Below are 24235 nucleotides of genomic sequence, written 5' to 3' on the forward strand. Positions count from 1 at the left end.
ATTAAACAACCTGTCCATTGAACTGAATAAGCACAAACAATCCATTAAATCTTGTTTGTGAAGAAACAAGCGCAGTTGTAAACTTTAATTTTCATACTGGAAAAATTCTGAGTCAGTTTTACATGAAAATTGGAGATTAGAAAGATGTCTAGGCAAACAAAAACCTACCTGTTTATTCTGTGAATTACTTATTGTGAGGAGATATAGGGAATTTATGATGGAAAAAGAAAACACAGTTCACAACATTATTTACATTTATAGTTCAGCATATGGAGAAAAATAGGAACTCTCAGAGATCACTTCATTGGATATTACAGATACCGTCCAAAATATTCCATACATAGAGGGAATGGCACCACTATATTCACAGAAGTATTTTATCTCTGTATCCACAGAGTCTGCAGGAAGAAAGACTGATATAATATAGTTTCACAGACTAAGAGAATACCCACTTCACTGTGACTTGAAGGTAAATACAGGTCATCTCACAGAGATAAACATCTCAACATGGGTTCATTTATCTTCTAAAAAAAAAAAAAAAGAAAAAAGAAAAAAGAAAATGTGATCTTGACTAGATTGGATGGTTGCAATAATCCATCCAGCTCCTTTGGGACACAGAATACCATATTTTTACTTTATCGATGAAAAACATATTTAGAGTATTTTTCTCTTTAGCAACCTTCTGTTCTCCTTGCTCCTGCCTCTCCTTAAAATCAAATATTTTTAAGTTTTAAATTTGGAGAATGGAATCACGTAACTAATCAATCAGCCTTTACATCTGAGATCTCATCATTCTGAACATTACCTCATACGAATCTCAGTGATTGTGCCTGCAGGGCTACCACTGCTTTCTAAAAAGATTACATGGACCAAAAGAAACCACTTTGTTTTGCCCTCTGGCTTTCTATGTGAAACAAGTGTCATGGTGAAATGCTGACAAAATCCTCTCATGTTTTCTAGCTTTGACAAACTGCAGCACAATGCTAATGCTGGAAGCACACAAGCAAAATATATATAGGGATTTTTTGTTTTGATTTTTTTTTTTTTAAATAAGCTACATTACAATACGTACCAAAATTTGAGCAGAGAACAGAATTGTTCCCTTCTGCACAGAAATAAGGACAGGCAAAAGGAGAAATCCTAAGGACATTTTGTTATAGTTACCCTATATATGAACACATACATAACAGGTTTCAGCTATACAGGACGATAAAGGTTGAAATTCGTCCTTGTGCAGCATGAGACACCAGCATCCAGGAGATGTTTTGAAAGTTTAGATGTTTTCCATGCTTTATATATGTCCTACACACTGAATTACACCGTTAGAAATTCTTTTCCTACTTTACTCCTTCACCCTGTATTAGAATACCATCCAAGGGTACAGAGCAAACTGCTTCCCAAATAAGCTTGCAGCAGCAAATGATCACTCAGTGCTCAGTGGATGCGATGTTTTAAACAAAGCTTTTGCGATCTATTCCTCTGCTAATTATGAATGCTACAGATATCCACAACTACATTGCAAGGAAAAAAGTGATTAAAGCACATGTATTCCTTCTACAATGCATCTTAGTTGTTTATCTCAAACCAAAACCAATGCCACACACCACACAAGTCACACAGCAGGAAGACCACGTAAGGGCAGATGTTTATAGCTTCTCATCTGGCAATAAGCCAGCAGTGATTGCTTGGAGTCTAACGTGTACTGTGTATACTCAGCAAGACAATCTTTGCAACTGTGCCCAGAATCCCACACATTTCTTAAGTTGGGGTTACCAGGAGCTTTACTCACAAGAACACTTGCTGCCCAGGTCAGGGTCATGCAGGATACTGGTCAGCAGCTAACTAACTTTCAGTTGTATACTCTCTAAAGCCCTTCGTGCTCTCCTCTCCCTCTAACCCTAACACCATCATCAACCTACCTTTTTGGAATCCTCTCTAATGAAGCAGAACATGTTTTTCCTTATCTACCTCCTTCCCATTCTGTCTCTGTATGTAAATTCATTACCTAGGTAGACACACAGACACATGTCATGTTCTTCATTTCCTCTTTCTGCCAGGCATTTTCCATGAGGAGAGATCTCTGGGCTTTAGAAAAGATTGTTTCAACCATGATTTCTCACCTAATGGAGTATGTCTCCATCTCAGCCATGACTCTTTTGGCTGGATCTGCTACATTATCCAGCATTTATTTGCCTATGACACAGATTGTATGCTTTGGGTTTTTTGTTGTGTGTTTTTTGGTTTTGGATTTGTGTTGTGGTTTTTTTTGTTGTTGGGGTTTTTTTGTTGTTGTTTTTTGTTTTCCTCCATTTGCTTGCACCTATAGTTTCTCTTTTTAAGGAATGACTGAGGAAAACACATTTATTCCATCATTGCAGTTTCAGTAACTCCTGATTTCAGGAAGCTTCAGCTTTAAAATCAGCCATGTCCTAAGGCTTCAGCTTAGTATCTTTTATCTACCTATCTCCTCATTGAGTTCAAATTTTATAGACAATCTTGCATCATTCTGGATGGAACACATCAACTGCACCACCCCTGATATATCAGTAATGGCTTTGCAATGATGGAGGTAGGTTTCAAAATTGCTTCCTGTTTGCAGCTTCTTTCATTGCTAATGAAAAGTACAGCTACATTGAGCACACGCCACATCTATCTCTATTTCTACGTGGCCCTGCTGTAATAGAATATTGCTCATTCTTGATTACATAGGGCCATATTCTGCCATTAAACCACAGATGGAGTATCTCAACAAAAACTAATACTGAGGTTCTGCAGTTATTTAAAAAAATACTGAATATGGCCCATAAGAAGCTGTTTGGATTTTTTTTTTCTTTTACATACAGAGATGGGACTATTTGTGATGGCAGATGTTGCTTTAGAAGTTTCAGTATATTTTAAAATGGTTCTAAAGTTGTTTATATTATCTTTTAACAAATGCTCAAAAATTGTCCACGTATACCCATTAAAGTTTCTTGTACTTATGTTCAGTCTTCTTTTCTCTTTTACAAGGCATTGCACCTGGATAGGAAATGCTTACTCACAACTTCTAACAGCACTATCTCTGGGAGAGGAAAAAATTACCTTTCATCTCAGGTTATAAGGAGTTCATTACAAGCCAGAAAATCTTCACTCTGCCAATCATTTTAACATTTATTAAGATAAGACACGTGCATAAGACACAAAGCACTTCTTCATGAGAGCAGCCAAAGGCTTTATCGAAAGAAAAGAAGACTATATATAAAAATAGACATTTGTGTCACATAAGGGTCATCATTTCAGTCCATCTTGCCTCGTATTCCAATGCAAATAAACCATTAAGTGTCTGCTTGTATCCAACTTAACTTTGTTATATAAGCATGAGGAGACTAGTAAATCTGTGGCCACTGATCTGAATTACTATATACCTCCTTATAAGCAAATATATCTGGTTTACCAGTTTCCTTTATCCTGTAGAACTGCAGTTATAGGCATAACTGACAGTTGTGCAGTATTTTTCCAGTTTATATTTATTCTAATTAAATATGGCATGATTTCTTTTTGGATGCTGTTGTCCTGTGTGAACCATAATGTGGAGACTCATCGTTGTGTTTAAGGAATACAGCAGATAATTCTCTATTTAAATCACTGATTATCCTGTGCCTATAGATATGCTTACTGAAGGCGGCACTCTGGTGTTCTTCTATGTGAAACAATTTCTTTTTTAGCCATATGAAACAAGTTTTAAAAAGATCAGTAGATTTAAAATTTCTAAGTCATCAGTTTCACCACATGTAGTTCAACATTAAAATAAAACAAGATACAGGAAATCTGCTTTGCATAGTATCTCTGCTTTAACAGGAAATACCTAGTCCCCCTTCAATATGACATCAAACAAGAGGTGCACCTATCTAGTATTAAATAAATAAATAACTAATGTCTAGCTATCATCCAAAAGATTGGTTACCCTGGCTTCACGTAGAAAAAAATGGACAAAATTTATCTCTTATATACCTTGAGTGAAGCTTATGTTATCAAACAAGAAATGAATTTGACCCAATAAACACTGCTGTCAGATACTGGCACATATATCCAAAGGAAGAATACAGACTTGTTAAGCTTTGTCTTTCTGTATTCCAACACAGTACATAGCTCAGTAGAAAAGCACTGTCCTAGGACTTACACGACAAATTTTGTTGTTAGATCTGACATTATCTTGATGGATAACTCTGAACTAGCTTTATCCTCTGCTTCCACATCTGTCTAATCTACATATATGTCTCCATATGCCTAACCACATCAGAAAAGTGCTCTGAGACATCTCAAAGAATGCCACAAAAAGGTATTCTTAAACAAGAGGAAGGAGTCTTCGCCCACTCTGCGCAGTGCAGGTCCCCAGGAGCAGGTTCAGCACTGGAAAGCTCTGAAAAGGACGGGCTCAACATGCTCAGCAAAACTCCCGTAAGAGCAAGGAGTACAAATACTTACAGTATATTAGATACTGGCTCATACACAAATACTGGAAGACTAACAGAGTTCTCCTAGAAATCAGCGTTCAAAGTACAAAAGACTTGGATAAAGCAACCATATGTCAGAACAGTTCCTTTAAGGTATCATTGCTACACATTTGTACCTACTGTAAATTTTTCAGATAAAAGGATTACTGACATGCATCCGCTGAAATAGGAAGGAGAGGAAACATATTGGAATAACATGGAAAAGTAATTACTTCCATACCTATGTGGTACAGTTTAGTGGAAATATTTTAATTATGTATTTTTGAGATGAGAGCACAAGAAGAAAATGTGAAACTGGTCATCTTAGCTATGGGGTTGAAAATACAGAAGGAGGTGGAATCACTGCCACTGCATTTCTAACTTCTCTAAAACTGATTTTTATTAATATTTACCAATTGCAATCAAATTCTACCAAGAACCTCAACATCCCTAGTACATACAGAAACATCACTCTAAAAACAATGTTTTCCACTCACTCTCTTGAACAAGCAACTCAGCCTCATTTCTTCTTAATACTGCAATTATAATTTTCAGCCTCCCTCCCATTCCATTCTCTAAAATTTAAGCAACCCCCCCACACTCAATTCCAGTGACTGCAGCTGCCTCTACCTCTCTACCTCAATCTTCTGTTCAGCTTCAAGTGGTCTAACTGCAACACCTTGAAGAGAAAGGCAGAGAGGACAATATTCAAACACTAGAAGACAATGATGAAATAAACTTCTGAATAGGCAATGGAACTCAGGCAACGAAAGGCAAAGACAGATCTCCAAGCTAAACAGCACACAAAAACTATTCACAGAATATGCTGTGAAATTTCATGTGAAATTGTATACACAGCTGAATTTCCTGATTGGACAGTTTCAAAATAACCTGCATAGACAGACAGGTATCACTATCTCTATTAATCCCAGCGTTAGCCAGAATTCAACTGTAAGCCATGATATATTGAAACCTTTTTTGAAAACCAGTCTGAATATAATTACTCTAACAGTAATTTTTAATAAAGTATTTTTCCATCTGCCCAGAAGAAAGCAATCAGTGAAGCGGATATATGACACTAAGTTCATTAAGAGGACAGCTAAGACCACAGAATTAATTGACACCCCCTTGTACCTATTTAATGAGAATGATTTTCTGCTACCGTGGATTACAAACCAAGCTATTGAAGTGACAGATAAAGACCAACCTACTCCCTGCCAAGACCTCTGTTCAGTAGCTTAGCAATTTCTCTGTAAACTGAATTTTGAATCATATCTTAGCCTTGAAACTCATGAGATGTTCAGTCCAAACATGTAATTCAATTTTAGCTGCCAACCTGCAACAGCAAATCCACCAATGATAACTGCTGGAGTTATCTACCCGATGACAGACTACTCACATGGAGTTGAGGACTGGGTAACTTAGCAGTAGTAAGGCCCTGTGTAAAGCTGAAACATAGTTGACTGTTGGAAGTACAGAAATTCACACTGGAGGCAGCAGCATTACCTTAACTTTGCTCTGTGTCAACTCCACTTTCTTGTTTTGGTTGGAATCTATAAAATGTGTACTTTGTAGACTGTAGATGTTTGATTTTCAGAGAGTTTGATTCTTCCAGGGACCTTGAGGGAGCTGCTTCTATTTATGCTGGCCAGACACCTGATCTTTCAGCCTTTTCCAATTACACAATGTCCTCCAAAAGCCAAAAAGAACTGTTTAATCTAACTGGTCTTTCACGTACAGTTTTTCTTTGTCTAAGAGAACAGGAAGATGAGGAATATGAGAATCAAACTCAGGCCTCACTAAAGTCTTTGAGAATTTGGTCATCAGCTTCAACATAACCAAGACTTCACCACAGCTCTTTTGGACATATCTCATTTCTGGTTACATAAGAAAAGAAATAATCAAAAAGCCCTTGAATAAACAGATGTTATCTAAAAGAAAAGAGTTTTCACACCCTAGATGTAATATTGGACCTTCATGTCCCACATGAAGTCCTGCCTCTTGTAAAAGCAGCTCAGCCGCCCCACCCCAAATTCAGACAGTCTTGTATTTTATCCACAAAAAATGCACACATTGTTAAAGACGTGCTGACTGAAATTACATATTTCTAGCCTCCTGGTTAAAACCATACATATAGAGCAAACAGTTAAAATACCCGAGACAAAAAAAAAACGCAATAAACTCCCTGATGTTCAGAATATTGTATCATAACTAAGCTTTAACTTTTGGCACTTGAAAAAAATGAGCCTGATTTTCTCAACACTAATCCTGGACAATTTACCTGGCATAAAACTAGTATTATTTACCAGTGGATACTTGAGTTTGATAACAGTCGTTACACTAACAGACATCAGAACTCAGCCTCCTATGACTATTTTCAATCCACCCATTTTATATTACACTAACATGGTTTGACATGATGCATGTCTCATTTGTGTGGGTTCCCCCCCCCCCTTTTTTTCCTTTTACAAGAATGAGTTTTGATAAATATATAAACAAAATCTATCCCACAACTGCATACTGGGTTTTGATTTGCTGCTTTTTCTACCCACCCCAGCCCACCCCACCCCCCCCGGTGCTAACATTGCAATACATCAAAATTGGCTCTTCCACTTTTTTATTCATTTTTAACCTCACGCTCATCAAGCGACAAAAGATTTCTCTTTTGTCCTTACAAAGGTGCAGCATACTCTTCACATCATCATATTTCCTATAGCTCCTGCTGCAACTCTTAAAATATACAGTCTACATGCAGAAACATAACAAAAGACTCACCTCCCAGGAAACTGAAAAAATTACAGTTCAAATTTGTAATAAAGTGAGCCCTATGGAAAAGAAATCCTATGAAATTGCGGTGGGGAGCAGTAGAATCCAAGAATGATTGCTCTAAAAGCCTGTAAAACATATTAGTGAAAACTTCAAATCTACAGAATTCCATAGCAGGGACATGATTTGTGATTGCAGTCTACAGAACATTTCTGTAAGTGAGGAAACTATTAAAGTTATAATTTGAAACATATAATGCAGAAACTAACACTCTAATTTTCTACTGACCTATTTAGCTTTGGAGTCTTAGGTAATTCCTAGGGAAGCTGGATCAGTGTCAGTTAATTACAAAAAGCTGGCTCTCTGTACCTTCCAAGTTAATTATTTGGACATAAATGCCATTATTTTTCCCCTTGTCCACTGCAGAAGGAAAGTGTCAAGTTTGAGAAGGGCATTTTTAGTAAGCATATCTCTTCTGTTTGTAAGAAGCTGATTATGAATTACATTTGCACAGATTCAGTCTCCTGTTTTGCTATTCTTTTAACTTCATTCAGCTTTGGCAAGTACATCTCAGCTGTAGTTTTCAATGACATTTATATTCCAGCCTTGTCCCTCTGTTGAGTAAGGACTGCCCTAAGAGACAACCTATGCTAAGAGTGTCTGGGCAGACTTATAAATCACATATCAACTCTGTTGTACTTCAGTCCAGATCCACCGGAATCCATACACACAATCTTCACCCTCAATTAAATCTCAAGGTGGGCCTGGAATGATAATCTCCTGGGAAGCAAGCCTGAGCTGCCTGTGTCCCATCACATAACCCAGCGACTTTACCAGCCGGGTACATCCATTACCTAGCTAGCAGGTATTCTTCAAGTGTACTGTAACCTTCCTTATGACTAGCTTCACTACTACATAATTAGCAGGGCCTGAATGGTTGCTCCAGGAATACGTGTATTGATCAATGAATTACAGAAAAACCTGTGCTTACATTTAAGGTGAAGAACGTAGAAAATGTGATGTTCTGGTAATAAATTGTTGGCAGAAAAATCTGCCTGTAGATCTAAAGACAACACAGAAAAAGAAAATGCAATCCCAAACTAAGTAGCTTCCCCTTAGCATCTAGTGTATCAGGCAGTACCTTGAAATTGGTTGAGTCCTTGGTAGCGAGACCACATTGGAGGCATGTACCTGCCAGGGAAGAGATAGATAGCAGAAAGCATCCAGTCTACACGAATGGACTGTTAGCTCAGAAATCCCAGAGGATCATGGGGTACTTGGGTATTGCAGATCAGGTTCTACCACTCTAGAAGCTTTATGGATAGGGAGCAAGGCAACCATCTGCAAGGGGCTTTAAACTTAATGATCAGAAACATGTGATATAGAACTCCAAGGCTGCTAGAATCCCAAAATCCAGGGGGTTTATTACAGTTTGCTACATCATAATCTTTTTTGTTAACATATAAACTACATATTGAAACTGAAGTGCTCATTAAGATAACTTTTTAAAACATAACTGTGGGTGGAGTAATAACCTTATTCCTAAATTCAGGAATAAGGTTATTTTTGTCACCAATTATCTACTTATTTCTTTACCTCAACTTCACACAAGTCAGGTTTTGCTGTCCCTCTCAATAAACTTCCTGAATCTACTCTTATACAATTAGCTTTGTGTGAGTAAACTAATATAGTATATTAGTTTAAAACAGGGTCTTTTCCCCTATGATGCTGGAAGCCCTTTGGCTCACCAATTCCATAAAAATTTGTCTTTCCTGAATTTCAGTGATCAGAAGTGCTCACAATATTCCTCATTATGTATTCTCTCCTATACATTGTACAACTTTATTTCTTTGACAGAACCAGAAATCCTTCATTTTATGTATTCCTACAACATATTTGCTCTCCTCAGATTAGCATTACTTACTACTTAGAATAACTCTGCAAATCAATAAAAGTACACAGGTTTTCTCTCTCATCTATTTCAAGCTGAGTTGCCAGGACCCAGAATAAATTTGTGTTAGCTCTCCATTCCATGACCTTCTACTTTGTACTTTTAAATTTCATTTCATTTCTATTACTTGAGTTCTCAAGGTCTTCCGATTCTGCCTGCTTGGTATTCCAACCCTTCTCAGTATTGGTCATGTTTTCTAACTCTCTGCTATGAAGTTTCACTACCACACTTCTAATTTTGGGCTAAACAAATCAGAGAAAGGTAAGCGCAACAAGGGGAAAAGCAGTGCAGAAGTGTGAAGAGCCAGTGCAAAGCCCAACAATCCATCAGTGGCAAAGCTGGAACAAGCGGTCCCTCAGTTCCTAGCCCTGTATTTGCTTCATCACCTAACACTGCACTTCTGATCAGGTGTGAGGAGGAACTCATAGGCTCAGAAAGCTCATGTACTGACAAAATTGTCTCTTCAGTGGATTGTATCAGGGGATGGTAGTCTATGACCAACCTGGGAAATTTAATATCTTATCTACTTATACATAACCATTCATGCTGCTGATAGTTATATGTAACTATTTATCCACAATAAGTCTGAGAAACATATACACACAGATGATGACATTTCATGCCTTGCTTCTTAGGCATGCAGTCTCAGAGCATCTCCAGGCGTATAATGCATGGGGGTTTTAACATGATAGTCTGAACTGAAACTCTGTGAGCAATAAAATTTAAAGAAACAGCTTAGTTAATGCTCAGAACGTGGTCTGGCAGCCTGCCATGCATAAACATGCACTGAAACCAGAGTTCATGCCAAGATTCTTAGCTTTCAGCTTCACAGAAATTCCTTGTATGGTTTATAGCAGATCCTCTAAGTTCATTTAACTTTTTTCTTCCTTTCTGCAGTTTAATCCATAGCTAGTTGAACTTATTACCTTTTTATATATAAGCATTAATAATGTACTAGACATAACTCCAAGTAGCAGTAATAGAATTAGTCTGTTCATATAATTTTGATTAAAGACAGGCCTAACACTAAGAGGACACTTATTCTACGCCTTCTGTGCCAAGCCTCTATGAAGACAATGAGATGCTGCAGTGTGACCTATTACAATAATGCGTATGGCTATTCACATAATAAATGCTTTCTAAGACTCATAAGAAAGAATTCACTTCACATTCAGGTGTCAAATTTGTGCTGAAGCTCCTCTTAAGCCAAAGAATCTCTCTCAACAGATTTGATCAAAAGATCGAGGCCTTAACATTTGTGTTCATAATATCAAAAGGTCTAATTTGACTCTCATATGCCTGATGTTTGCTTTTCCAAGCCTCAAATCTGTAGAAAGGAAATAGCTGCAGGTCCTTCCTACAGACTCCACCTTGCTTACTTTTTTCTTTTTCTAGTAATAATTTAGATTTTATTTTTTAGATACTTACTAAACTAGACCTAGTCAGTTACTTAAGTATGTATCAAACCACATTCAATATATGGATTAGATGAATAATAAATTCCATATTACCACAGATCCTGAGCTCTGTCCTTTCTTTTTTATAGCTTCACCACACAGTTGTGAGGAAGAGAAATACTATTATCCCCAGCTATAAAATGGGACTTAAGATAGAGCTAAGATTTTGTCATTGGTCACATAGAAAGCCCATAGCAGACAATGAAAAAGAGGTGGAAGACAGACAGGAATATCAAGTTCAGATCGTACTGAAAGCTTATTAATACATCAGACATTACACCATTATTGATACTGGACAGCTGGACAATATACAAGATTTTCAACAGCATGTTCTTCACGACAGATCAGTCACATTGGTCTTACTACTCATCTACAGCCTCTGCTTGTTTTTAAAAAATGGATCGCTTGAATAGTCTACAAATTGTGTTCAAATCATGTGAAAAGATTGAATTGTAAAGTTTATTTCAAACAGGTCCCTTGAGGCCTTTTGAAAATGTTGACAGGTCATCATTTCACACTATTAAATCCAGTCAGACTTAAAAATTTAGCCTGATTATGTGGATGTAATGCAGAATTCAAATGAGGTGTACTTCTGTGCTCTCTTTTCACAGAAGAGTAATGACTGCTGGGCCATTAAGTGCAACTACCATGCTGTCTTTGCCCAAAAGAAATATGGGTCATACTTGGGGGGGGGGGGAGGGGGGGGCGGGGAATCAATAGCTGTCTTCTCAAATCAGGCCATATTGGACGATAGCTCAATAAGGCTGAACAACCAATTGATTTTGAAAAGAATAACTGAAAAAGTTGAGAGAAGCTGAACTTAAAATTTTATATTCAATTATATATCATCTGTAAAAAAACCACCCAGTACTGCCACATTATGACAGATTTATATGCATGTATGCATGCACGGATGTTTGTGCTGCATGCACGTACAGAGTTTGAAGTGGCCACACCCAAACCAATCAAATCTTTGCTCCATACATGCAGTGTTTCTCCTACTGCACATGAGGACACAGTCACGTAAATATTTGTGCAATTTTATTTATATAACATGACATAAAATTCAGAAAGCTACTAAAGGTAATTATAATAATTACTGCAACCTTGCTTCTGCTGATTTACAGAGTACGAACTAGGCTTTCTACTCTGTAGTAACTCTACTGTCAGACCCAAGAAGGTTTTGACTGAAACACCACTTCTGTTGTCCAGCCTCCTGTGCAAAGTCCCCATCGAGAACCTCATCTAGTAATGATGTATATATAGTTACAGTCTGGGAACAAAGGGAAGGTGGGAAGATAGTTTCCCTACAATTCAACAATTATGAATGAAATCCTAGTCTACCACATACACAGCAGTTAATGCTGTTATGCTGCATTTCACCAGGCAGTCTTTTAACAAATGTTTTAACAATCTATCCCCAACAACACTGCCATGAAGCAAGGAGCAGCTTTCCTCTAATGACATCCCTGCGTGCAAGAAGCATGCTATCTCTACTATACCTACTACGCTGGCAGCAACTCTACTTATGCATGTCTTCATCTGTAGACACAGAACCTCTCACAGAGGATTATGATGCAGTAAATCACTTTGGTTGAAAACAAGTTATTAGCAGCTTAATTACATAAGCAAGTTTTTTATATTTTCTTTTTGGAAAAAGCTTAGTAGGAGATGATGATTAGTCTCTGTTAATTTACCCCATAAAAGGTTTCATGGATAATCATATGCATTTGTAATATGCTAGGTTTTGAAGTAATTAAATAGAACCATTAAGATGTCTGGGTAGAAAGATACCTAAACTTTGCATGAACTTTATACTATTTGCTTTTGCTTGGTAGAGGACTGGTTAAGATAGTTTTTTTCCATAAAATGATTCTTCCTATAGAAAAGAGTTTTGAAGCTTTATGGGTTTTGTTATCATTTTCACAAAGTGTAAAAAAGCATTGTCAGTTGTGAAACCTTAAAACATGAAAGACAGAATCTTCACGAACATCTTCCACAGGAAGAGGAATCATTTCTCTGACAATTGCACTTGTGAGATTGGGGAAAGTAGACGAGACAAGAAGTTGCAAGGAATCCAGGCTGGGGGGGGGGGGGGGGGGGGGGCGGGGGGAACAAACCAAAAAAAACCCCAAAACCTGCATAAAATGAAAAAAAGCCTTAAAGCTCAAAAAGTGCTTTCAGATTAATTTGTCAGTCCTTCCTTCAATTCACCATTTTCAAATGCTGCCGAATTCTCACATCAAGTTGGATGTAGAAATTAACAAGTGAAATCCTTAACCTGAGTTCCCCAGAAGACTAAACCAGATATTAACAAAGATTCCCTTGGAGCCTGGTAAAAGTCTATGAATCCATATTAACCGTAGAATCCCCTTAATAAAACAGTAGTTATTCTACAAGCATAGGCTTTTCCAGACACCTATTATACGAGAACTTCAACAGTCCCAGCAGGTGGATGTCATCACAGTGACTGCACACAGACATACATTCCAACATATCTGTTGATACCATTGTTAAGGTGATACTCTGTTATATTGACATTTAGAACAGCATGATTTCTCAGGCACAGAGATGACCACAACTACAGAATAATGTAGAGAGAATAAGCTAGGCAGGGACAGGTCACATTTAACTGTAATACTTTGCCTTCCTCTTTGCAAAGTAAGATACAGTGTTAAGACAACAAACACATAGCATCAAAGTTTAACCTGTTAATATATTATAAAACACCAGAGCTTTGTAAACAAATAAACAAAAAAAAACTGTTACAGAATAGTACTAGCAGAACTGCTAGCCAGCTCTACTCTTCCCCTTCCTAGAGTCACACTGCAGCCACAGTGCACAAATCCCATGCATAAAGAACGCTTAACCTCAATGTGCTCATGATCAACATTAACAGTAATGTTTCCCTTATCCAGCCCTGGACAGACTGCAGCAGGGTTTTCTGTGTGTACTCCAAGAAAGCTTTTTCAGTGTATGGACAACAGAAGCAAAAGGAGCTCCATAAATATTACATTTGCCATAAATGTTGCATTTCCCTTTCTCCAGTCATTGACTTAATAGATGCAATTGTATTCAAACTAGGGGAATTCAAGGATTAATTTTAAGCTTAAGAAAGTGATTTGTTTTGTACAGATACATGTCATAACACATCTTGAAGTCACTCTTATTTTCCAGACTGAAAAAAAGGAGTCAAAACATTGCTTCCTCCAGCCCTGTACCAGCATCAAATATCTCCATGAGCAGAATCAACAATAAAATGTTTTCCACCAAATCTGCAGGCAAAAAAAGCTTCAATGTTTACCACCTTGTGGCTTGAACTGGTAAATATTCCCTTCTTACACACACAGTTTCATCATTTTACGGTTAACTAGTCTCTTAAGCAGCAGGCAGAGAAACTTTTTTCAAAGTTCCTCCCCAAAGGAAAATTGAAGACCGTATGCTTTCAGCGAGACTGACACCAAGCCCAAGCTGCCCCAATTGACGGGGCAATTGAGAATGCCAGGACTGCCTGTCCAGCTTCCAAACAGCTCTGAACATCAGACAAGCAGCAACCGGTTGCCCAAGCTGCATCTCTCTTCCACCCACATCTTCTAAAAGCCAGCAGCCACCCATTGAAAGGATGCTACGGTCAAACGGAACAAACAAGAAGTATGCGGGAAACGAAGTACGGGGTAAACAAAGAAGTACTTACATCCCTGAATTTGTTCCAGTACTTGTCTTTATCGTACTGCGAAACGGTGCTCAGCCATTTGTCGTTGTCCAGGAAATTGCCATGGTTGCTGTTACTCGTGATGATTTCAGGATGCCGGCTCTCCACTTGCAGGAAGCACCAGGCAGCGATTACCAGCACCCCCGACATCTGCAAGGAGAGGAGAGGAGCGGAGAGGAGCGGGGCGGCCAGGCGGCAGCGGGCGCGGCTCCCTCGGGCAGGGAACTTTGCGGGGACCCGCGTTCGGGCTGGTCTCCCCTCACGCCCCTCGCCAACTTCTGGCTGCGGAGCTGCCAGGTCCGCTGAGACCCACCCTGCCCGCCCAGCCTGCAGGGGCGGGGAACACCACCAACAGTCACAAGAATAAAACAGGTCACCTGGGGCCGAGCAGAGACACCAGCCAGGGGAAAACACAGCGTTACGAAACCCCAGTAAAGCCTCCCGCGGGAGCAGCCAGCGTTGGCTCCACGAAGTTTGGCTGCCAGGGCGGAGAGGAAGCCCCTACCTCCGGGCAGTGCCGCCGGCCGGGGCTCCGAGCACCGTGCGCGCCGCCGCCGCCACCACCTCCTCCTTCTCCTCTCCTTTGTGCGGCTGCCGCTGCTCGGGCGGCGGGTCGGAGAGCCGGCGAGCCCCGCGTAGGCGCCGTCGGCGGCTCCGGCTGTGTGCGCGGCTGTGTGCCTGCGCGGTGCGGGGCGGGCGTCGGCGGCAGCCGGGGTCTGGCGCCATCTACCCGCCGAGCGGCGGCGGCGCGGGGGCGGGGCCCGCCTGAGGTAAAGGGCGCGGCGAGGCGCCGCTCCCGCGGCCGGCGGTGGCCGTACCGGTCTCGGTGAGGTGCGGGGTCGCTCCCGCTGGCGACCGGGTAAACAGGCCACGGCGTTGTAGCAGAGCTGTACCTTGGCCCTGAAAAGGCTGTTGAGCCAACGGCGGGGCAGGGGCGCGATGGGCAGCTGGGGAGGATGCCTGTGAGGAAGGCTGGGGATAGCCCCTTCAGAGAGATCGACACTGAAGTCTTCGCTTCTACTGCACTCTAAGGAGTTACAGAGCCATAAAACTGGCCTTAAAAACATTAAAAAACCCAACGAACACCAGGTTTTATAAGCCCTGGGTAGGATATGACTATCTTGAGTCAATGGTTTTACAGTTTCCAGAAGTAACAACATTTCAAAGGCGTGGAAGTCATCCCAGGTTTCCTAATTTCTTTTGACAAAGAGCTCCCCTCCCTTGGTCAACACATCCCACACCATGATGAGGTTTCTGCTCCCACACCAGATGATGAGGTAAGGGACTGCCCAAGCCATCAGAAGGGTGTAGGGGAAAGCCATCTTCCATTTTGAACAAGGGGAAGGAAGCAGATGAGGGGAGCTACATAGTGGTCTAGGAACTAGGGTGAAAGGAGGAGTCCGTCTTCAGCAAGAAAGGAGAAAGGTCTCCACTGTCAACTGAGGAGGTGGGAGAGAGGGCTGGGCAGTTTCCCACATCGGGATTTGGGTTGTTGTTGCTGTATCCATCCCCAACGACCATGAGGAAGGCACTCCTCCTCCTCTTACTTCTGAGCTTTTCAAGGAATAGGAAAGAGGGAATTTTCACATCCACAAGTTATTTTTAAAATATGAAGTGGAGGCTCTCATTGACGGTCTCATTCTCTGCACCTGGATGGAAGAAAGAACTCATCCCCTGCTAGCTAATATGATGCCCAAAAATGAGGACATCATATACTTTTGCTAACCATCCATTTTAAATACAGGTTTGAGTGCTGTTCCATACGACATTTTTCAAACGTGGTTCATCAAACTGTCTTGTAAATACTGCATTTTCTCTCCAAGAAAGCTTTTCAACAGGGTTAATTCTACTTTTTCCAGACAGACACATTAGAGTTTTCTTTAGTAACACAGGAAAGGGTCAAGTTTATTAATTTCTGCTGCTATATCTGAGCACTGAACTCAGTATACAGTTCTATTCCTAGATCTGGTTTTAAATACAGTTCCTACCGTGTAAGCACAATAAAGCCTCTGGGACTGAAAAAAACAATGAGGGTTTATTAGTTTTAACAGCAGAGAACAAGCGCATACACACGTAGGTACCCCACATTGCATTCTCCCCTTGGTGCGCATAGAATCTAACGAAAGCTACATGCCTGCAGGAGGGCAAAATATTACTCGATAAAAGCAACAAACAGAAGAAATCCAAACCAAAGCCCTGCAGATTTGGATGTAAATTCATATCCAAATGCCTTGCTCCGCCTTCCCTCTTATACTGGACTATACCATTCTTCTGATGGTGGTCCAGGCTAAGGGTTTCTCTCAAATGTCTCTGTTGTGCACAGACATTTCTATAAAACTGTTAGTTAGATAAGGTTTATGTAACTTCCACCTGGCAGGGTGAACACAAGCTTTCTCCTTTCTTACTTAGATTAACAGAATACCGTGGAGTTTATTCTGGATGGGTCTTTTCTGTAAGGCTTTTAAAAACAGAGAATTTGTCTTCCCTGCACAGACATTAAAGACCTTGCACCACCTTAAATCTCATGGTTAAGAGATTTCCCCAGTGAGCTTACAGTTCCATTTGACTCCTGTTTCACCCCAGACATTGCTGCATTTCAGCACCATCATACACAAACCACATTACCTGCTAAATATTTGAGGATTTTTATGCGCAAGGAACTACATCAGTGCTTCCAGTTTTGCATAGATGCACTAGTTACTACTTTCTTGATCCCACTGGAGGTCAGACCACTTTAATCCTCCCTTGACCATTTCTTCAAGTCATGAATTGCCAGGCCAGGCTGCTAAAGAGCAGCAGGACGTTGTTTCCACCAAAACTTGTAGGAGTTCTACCCATTATACATTTATAGCAGCAGTTAGTTCATCCCTGTAAAACACACTTGTTAGCACAGCACGCCAGGCTCAATCCTTCAGTGACTTCAGTACGGTTGACTTCACTTAGTATGAAGCAGGCTGATATGCTTGCCAGTCAGAGACCTGAATGATAAATTATGGAAACATTGTATATAAAGTGAGTAATTACATTCTTACTTGTAGCATTTGTGTCAGAAATGTGTCTTCATTTATTTAATTAGTTCATAATCCCATATTCAAAACATGGCTAATCTTTCTTGATCCAGTAAAACACAGGCTTCCTGTTTAATCCTGATAGCAATCGCTATCACTCAGCAGCTGCAGCATTTCACCTCCACACTGTTTACCATCCATGACTAGAATTGAAACACCCTTGTTGGCTGTTTTTTATCTCTGGACAGTGCTATAATTGCCTCTAATTCTGATCCAAGAATATAATATGAGAGATCCCTCTTTAGTGGATGATTCAAACTATTTGGTATTTTGGATATAAAAAGCTCCTTTGTTCCAAGTTAGAAGAACTACTGAAGAGTTAAAAACCATTTTTTTCATGCTTGCAGCTGTAAAAAGTGCCGCAGTATTGATTTTGGATATTATTTGATAATTCACTTCAACTGTATAAATCATTTGATCAGAAGTTGTAATTACAACTGTGCCCTGCCAGCTTCTCCATGCTGTAGCCTGTCCAGGTTCATTCTGGAAGCAGAACCCTCTGGTGCAGAAAGCATTTCACACACACAAGAATCAAGGGCCAGATCTCATCTCCAGCTAAATTCCCGGTGCAGAGGAATGTTATAGTTGTCTTAATAGGGCACTTTGGGACTTTCAGCTAATAGAGAAAGCCTTCAGCACCAGTCTTGCAGGCAACATAACTGAAGCACATTAACTTCCCCCTAGACCAAAACAAGGATGCCTGGAGAACCAAGTCAGCAGCTCCTATTTTCCCTAAAGCTACACTGAACTTGTCCCACATCATAGCCAGTAGCCAGCAGCTGTGTACCCAATACGGTAATAGTACAGTAGCAATAGCACATAAATGTTGTCATGTAAAAGATTTTACTTCCCCCAGTTATACTTGGCAGCAAGACTTACTTTTTCACCTTCTTGATTGCTTCCATAGTTCTTGAGGCAGTGACTGCAGCCTTTGTAGTAGAGCCTTGAAAATCTTCTGTGGACTTTTATTGATGGTTTTTCCTCTCCTCTTGTGAGGCACAATTCCAATGACTTCATTTTTTTAAACATTCACTCAGGAAAGAAAATCTTTGCGGTAACAAATGTTTAAAGTGCATTTCTGTACTTTACTGTGTGCCAGAGTCCTTCACTACTGGATTAGGAAAATCCAATTCTTGTAATTTAACTGAATTTAAAAATATATCGCTAAAAAGGTATATGCAGTGGCACAGACCTTTATTTAACATCCCTTTGTATCTTCCATATACTGTTGTATCCTTTTAATAGACGGGAGTTTTATTTCCTCCTGTGATTCTCAGAATTGCAGATTCAGCTTTGTAGCTCTGCTGGGCAATTGTGCAGAAAAAAACTAGTTTAACCTGTGCAAAAAGTGATGGTTGGCTTATACAAAGTTCCTGAGACATTTGTACATTTTACAACAGACTGTAATTCCTCTTCTCTGAAAATACTACAAATACAGGTTCTGATTTGACTTCATTATTCACCTCTGCTCCTGGCCTCTTCTCTATATAAGACAGCCATATTTTATTGCAACAGTACCTGGAATTTGGCAAGAGTTTGCTAAATGCTTGCAACCAGAAGTGCTGCAAGTATGTCACACGGCAGGAAAATTATGGATTTCTAGCAGGCAAAGTGGCATGAGCTACTTTGGAGGCATTGTAGTTGGTGCAATCCCCTGTGTTCTCATCCTTCTGAAGCACTTAACCCCAAAGTCAGCGATTTCAGTGTAAGAGAAAACATCCATTGACCTGGAAAGATCCTACAACATGTTCTGCAATCTATTTGCTAGTGTGTGTTAGTTGTAATATCCCAGATTAAAGTGAATTGAAATATTGGCAAGACCTGGCCAAAGTAAAAACTGAATACAGTTTATGATAGAGATGTACAAGAAACAAAACAACTCAAGCAGAAGAACAGTAAAAACAACGAGTAAATAAAGTGACTTATCACCTACAGAAGTTGGAGGTGGATTTCAGGACGGAATTTTTCCCACCTTGCAAACCTATCTTGCCCACAGGTATCCAGAAGAGAAAAGAGAAAAATACATTTAAAATTGAAAAGACTTCTGTTCACGTAAAAAGTATAATCAAACACAAGGTTACACTTAAAGTGAAAGATGAGACTGAAGCAGGTATTCATGATGTTTAACTTTTGCCTTCTGAGGCTAATCCTCAATTTCCTCTGTCATCGGTAAAAAGAAACAGGTTCTTCTGAATGACACCTCAGAGCAAAAGTCTCTCCTAGGCATTGTGAATTGTTTTCTGAAGGATGTTATTGACTCCAGAAAGAGCCTACAAAACCAGAGGCACACTAGGTAAAAGCTAGGCCTTGTGATTACTGTCCTCAGGACCTGCAGACTAACATAAAAAAATAACTTTACCCACATGAATCCGTCTATTCGGGTCGTATCAGAACATTCATCAGTTTAAAGACCAAGTGTTTAATGGGAAGATAATCCCTGCATATTTGATAAACAGTTTCACTTTCTTATCTTTCTAGTGGGTATGGCGATCATGACAAAAGTAATTTTATGGGATTCCACAAAATATCTTGTAAAATGGCAACCGTATTTTATAGTGGCTTTTATTGCTACTGGAACTTTTACTAGGAATTGCATCACAAAAATTGGTTAACATAAATATTGCAGTGAAGAGCTCTCACCATTTAATGCCAGAGTTAACTCTGCCAATGCAGCCTTCATTTTCAGATGGAAAAGGTCATTAGAATTAAATTTGTCCTCAGACTTCATACTTAGCTGGGATGAAACACTGGCATGAAGTTTTGTAGCTCTGTTCAGCCTGGAAAATATCCCAAGATTTGCCACTGTCAAGCAGTCTTAGAGAGTCGCCTTAAGCCCTCTCTATAATATATAAACAGAAACAGATATTTGGAGATTAACGTGAGGAATATCAAATGGGTATCTTTAATATTTACCACAGTAAGACCCTGTTTTGAACATCCACAAGATACCACAGTACCGAATAATAATAAACAACACCATTTACATTAATAATCAGATTTCAGAAATTAAATTTGCATGGAAGATGGAGCATCATTAATGGCTGAACTACAAAAATTAAATTTGCATTCATATAAACATTAAAGATGTCTTGTGTGCTTGTTCTTTCCGCATGTTATCCTTTTCTTCTTTTTAAGCTTTCTCAATTTTTCCCATTTTTGCTACTTTTTTTCTTTTTTCTCTAACACGATCTTATGCAGTCTTCACATTTTGAGCTCTTTATGGTTCTTTATGATAATTTCTTCCATTCTTCCCTTTCTCCTTTCATTTACTTCACTCTTCCCATCCCCTTTTTCTCTTGCTCATATAAACACATACTAAGATCCCTACAAAAGCAGCCGCTTTCCTGGAGGCTACGGAGCCAGTCTGGAAGCAGTGCTGCCTGATGGACAATGAGTCCCAAAACATCTTGCGACTTCAGAGACCAGGCCTGGCATCAGTCCAGTTACATATGGTTAACATCAATTTGAATTTGCTGAGTAGCGTGAAAACAACAAGAACTGGGGATTTATTGTACCAAACAATCTTCTGGCTCTCACTAAACCCTCTTTTCATTAAAGAAAATAAAACAAAAGTATTGATGTCTGTAGATGAGGACAATAAAGATGAGGCACAGAGGAGCCGTAACGGTTTGCATACTCATAAACCCTTCTCAGTCTTTGTGGCTTCAATGTTTTCCTATGGGGGATAATGATAAGAATGTGCTAGAATGCAATGCTCTCACATAATGTAGAGAAACTATTTTCTTTCTCCCTGCCTCTACATTTTAGGCACGAAGCTTAAGCTCCCTAGGGAAGCTGCTGATTCTCTTTGCCAATAACTTGAACCCTTATGGAAAACCAAATGCTATTTTACACAATCACCAAATCCCTTGAAGTCATCTTAAGATGAAGAGTTTGGGTAGGGAGGGAAGAGAGGCGTTAGGTATGGCAACACCTGAAAGAGAGGTAAAAGGTGCAAGACAGGGCCAGCACCAGTGTCTGCTCGCACCCAGGGCAGCTGTAAGAAATTTTACAAATGCGGACCACATGCCCCAGGTGTGGCACAAGGGTTCTGAACACCTGATTCTCAGAGTCAGCTTCAGGCCTTGGAATCCTGAAGGTGACTGACAAAAATTTGGCCGTTGGCTCAGATCTGCTACAGGCGTATACTGCTGTATCTACCCCAGCACAGTCACTGCTCAAGCATGGCAGGGGCAGACCCTGATTCAGCCAAACAGTCCTGCTGCTATAAACACTCAGTTCAGCCACGTGTACTTTAAGCAGGCCATCGCACCAGGAACAGTATTCTGCGAAGGACCATGTGCTGGCCAGAAAATGGACAAAAATGTAAAAAGAATGCCAGACGTCTTCCTCTGCTTTAAGCAGTTCCTGAATTGTCTATCATAATAGGATTATAAAGACAAAGAAAAATAGCCCCCAAAACCCTGATAATACTTTTAGGGGCAGGAATTATAAAGGACGAAAATGCCTTACCCACAGTGACAGTCTCTAGAAATGCGGAGGATGCAACACTCCACCTTGTGTCAGCAAGCATGGAGACTGGCAGAAAGGCGGACAGACAGTAGTAGCCTTATTTCTGACAGTAAGCGATTCTGAAGTGCTTGATGTGTTTTCAGTTAACTCTGGCCAAATTTGAAACTGTATTAAAGGAATCTAAGTAGTACTTCACTCTACATAGAAATGAAAGACAAGTGTTAAGTTTTTAAATGCAGAGTACAAAAAGAATAGAAAAATTTGTCCACATTCTAATGCAGCTCAAGGGCTTGCAGTTCCAAGGGGTGTGGGAGGGACTGAATCCATCAAGGGAGGAGGAGACCAACTCACAAGTGGGAACAAAGCTCTGGCAGAGAAACTGCAGAAGACCCAGAATTCACCCCAGACAAAGCAATCAGAATCTGCCAAGTAAAATTCATGCTACAGTGAAATTTATGGAAGGTGGGCAGCGCTTTGAGTCCATAGGAAGTATAATTATCTGCTAATATTTCAAGAAAGTACGCCCGGGGCCAGGAGTATGTACAGAACTAAATGTTAATGTCCACACAAAAAGTAGTACATGGAGTGGCACACTGTGCCATATATTTGAGCCAAAATTTTGCCAAAGCCTGGAAAGAAATGCCAAAGGCTTACATGATTTCACATGCCCTAGGAGAGCATGTGCTGCATCAAAAGCCATGACAGTGTCAGCAGCTCAGAAAAATTCTTCATAGGAGCAGCACATAACACTGCAGCAGAAGATGAATGGACTATGTGCCTAAGAGGAACTGAGGTATATTAATTTTAGGTTGGATTTTGGTGCACAAGCCAACGGAATGCCAAAAATAGTAATCTTAGGAGAAAAAAAAAAAAGAGACAAGAAAAAGAAAAGAAAAACAAACAAAATAAGTTAAGTCACTGTGGCTCGGGGCATTTTAGTGGGGAGCTCACACATTGTATTAAGAGGGTTAATCAAATCTACAGGGACATGAATTTGAGGAAAGCTACAGATTACATTTGCTTCAAGGGAAGATAAGCCAACCCTGTTGTTTGAGTCCTGCTCTTGATGATGCCAAGTCACTGGAAAAGCAAGAAATCCAAAATAAGTAAGGAGGATATGTGAATGTCTTCCAGGGGATAGAGGAGGTATTGCAGAACACAGAAAAAACCTGATAGTTCAACTCCTAGGAAAGTTCCTCTCACTTTAAGGCAGAGATTAAAAAAAGGACGAGATGCCAAGGAACAAGATGCCATGCTCATTGCTTTATCCCAAGGGAAGTATTCCCCTGAGACGGGAAAAAGTAGAACCTTTTCCTTATGACTAGACTCAAAGGAACTAACAGCATAAATTGGAAGTGTTTTGTAACAATACACGTTTCTCCTTTGTGAATCATCAGGCTCTGAAAGGGGTCTGTAGAGAGGGAAACAAAACATAAGCAGACAAGATGACTTCTGAGACTTTGCAGATTGATTAGATGGCTTCTTGAAGTCTTCCTGGCCCTATGCTTTTGATTCCTTATTCTTGTACATTCAACATCCCTTCCAGGAAAGATGTCTTTTTCCATCCTTCCTGAGGTTTTTTTGGTAGAAAAAGTAACAATTTTTTTGATGACACAAAACTTATTAAGATTTTAATCAAGGGCAAAACCACAGTATTGATATAAAATGTCCAGGGAGCTTCAGAAGTAACAAGAACTACTGAACTAAGAGACCCCACAAATAAAATAAAGTAGATACCACGCAGCATAAATAATACATGGGACAACGAGAGAAGCTAGTAGAGCCAGGAAGATCATCCAGTAACACCATAAATATATTCCTCCAACACACGGTACGAAGATTTCTTTAATTAATTCAAGAAAAGGGTAATTTGTGTTTAAAAAGTTATTTGTGTTCAATATAACTTCTGAAACCTGAAAGTTATGATGGAGATAGAATTTGAGTTTCCAGGTATCAGAGTTTGATCTGGACAGTTCTGGCTTCAGGTAAGAGGGCTATACTACAGATGTAAGTACAAGTTAGCCCAGTTGAAAACCAGATGGTCTGTCTCACATAACACAGGCTCCCCACACCAACATCTACGGGACGGACGAAATAGGAACACCGCTACTCTGTCAGGATCCAGTTTTGATCTTGCAAATCTATCCTGACTTGCCAATCATGTCAAACTGTAACCAATCTTGAAGTCTGGGACACTATGATAGCATAAACAAAGTTGGTCATAGATATTTTTTTAAAGATACTAGTCAGTTCTCTTACTCTGGAGACCATTATGTCTGCAAAAACCTAATAGCAATATGCTCAGATAGAAAAGGAATTTTTTACCTCAGTCAAAG

General features: G+C 39.8%; 1 protein-coding gene across 1 annotated transcript in view; it reads right to left on the reverse strand.

The window, feature by feature from the left end:
* The window catches only part of SPOCK1 (SPARC (osteonectin), cwcv and kazal like domains proteoglycan 1), a gene marked incomplete at both ends in the record, with an annotated part of 319318 nt that extends 304810 nt beyond the window's left edge, over window positions 1–14508 (reverse strand). Inside the window, one exon of the mRNA XM_082324565.1 lies at window positions 14341–14508. Coding sequence (XP_082180691.1) covers window positions 14341–14508 — 168 coding nt within the window. The remainder of the gene's footprint in view (window positions 1–14340) is intronic.
* Between the last annotated feature and the right edge of the window lie 9727 nt (window positions 14509–24235).

This window comes from Platalea leucorodia (genome assembly GCF_965183815.1).
Source record: "Platalea leucorodia genome assembly, chromosome: 11".
In the NCBI taxonomy this organism is placed as follows: Eukaryota; Metazoa; Chordata; class Aves; order Pelecaniformes; family Threskiornithidae; genus Platalea; species Platalea leucorodia.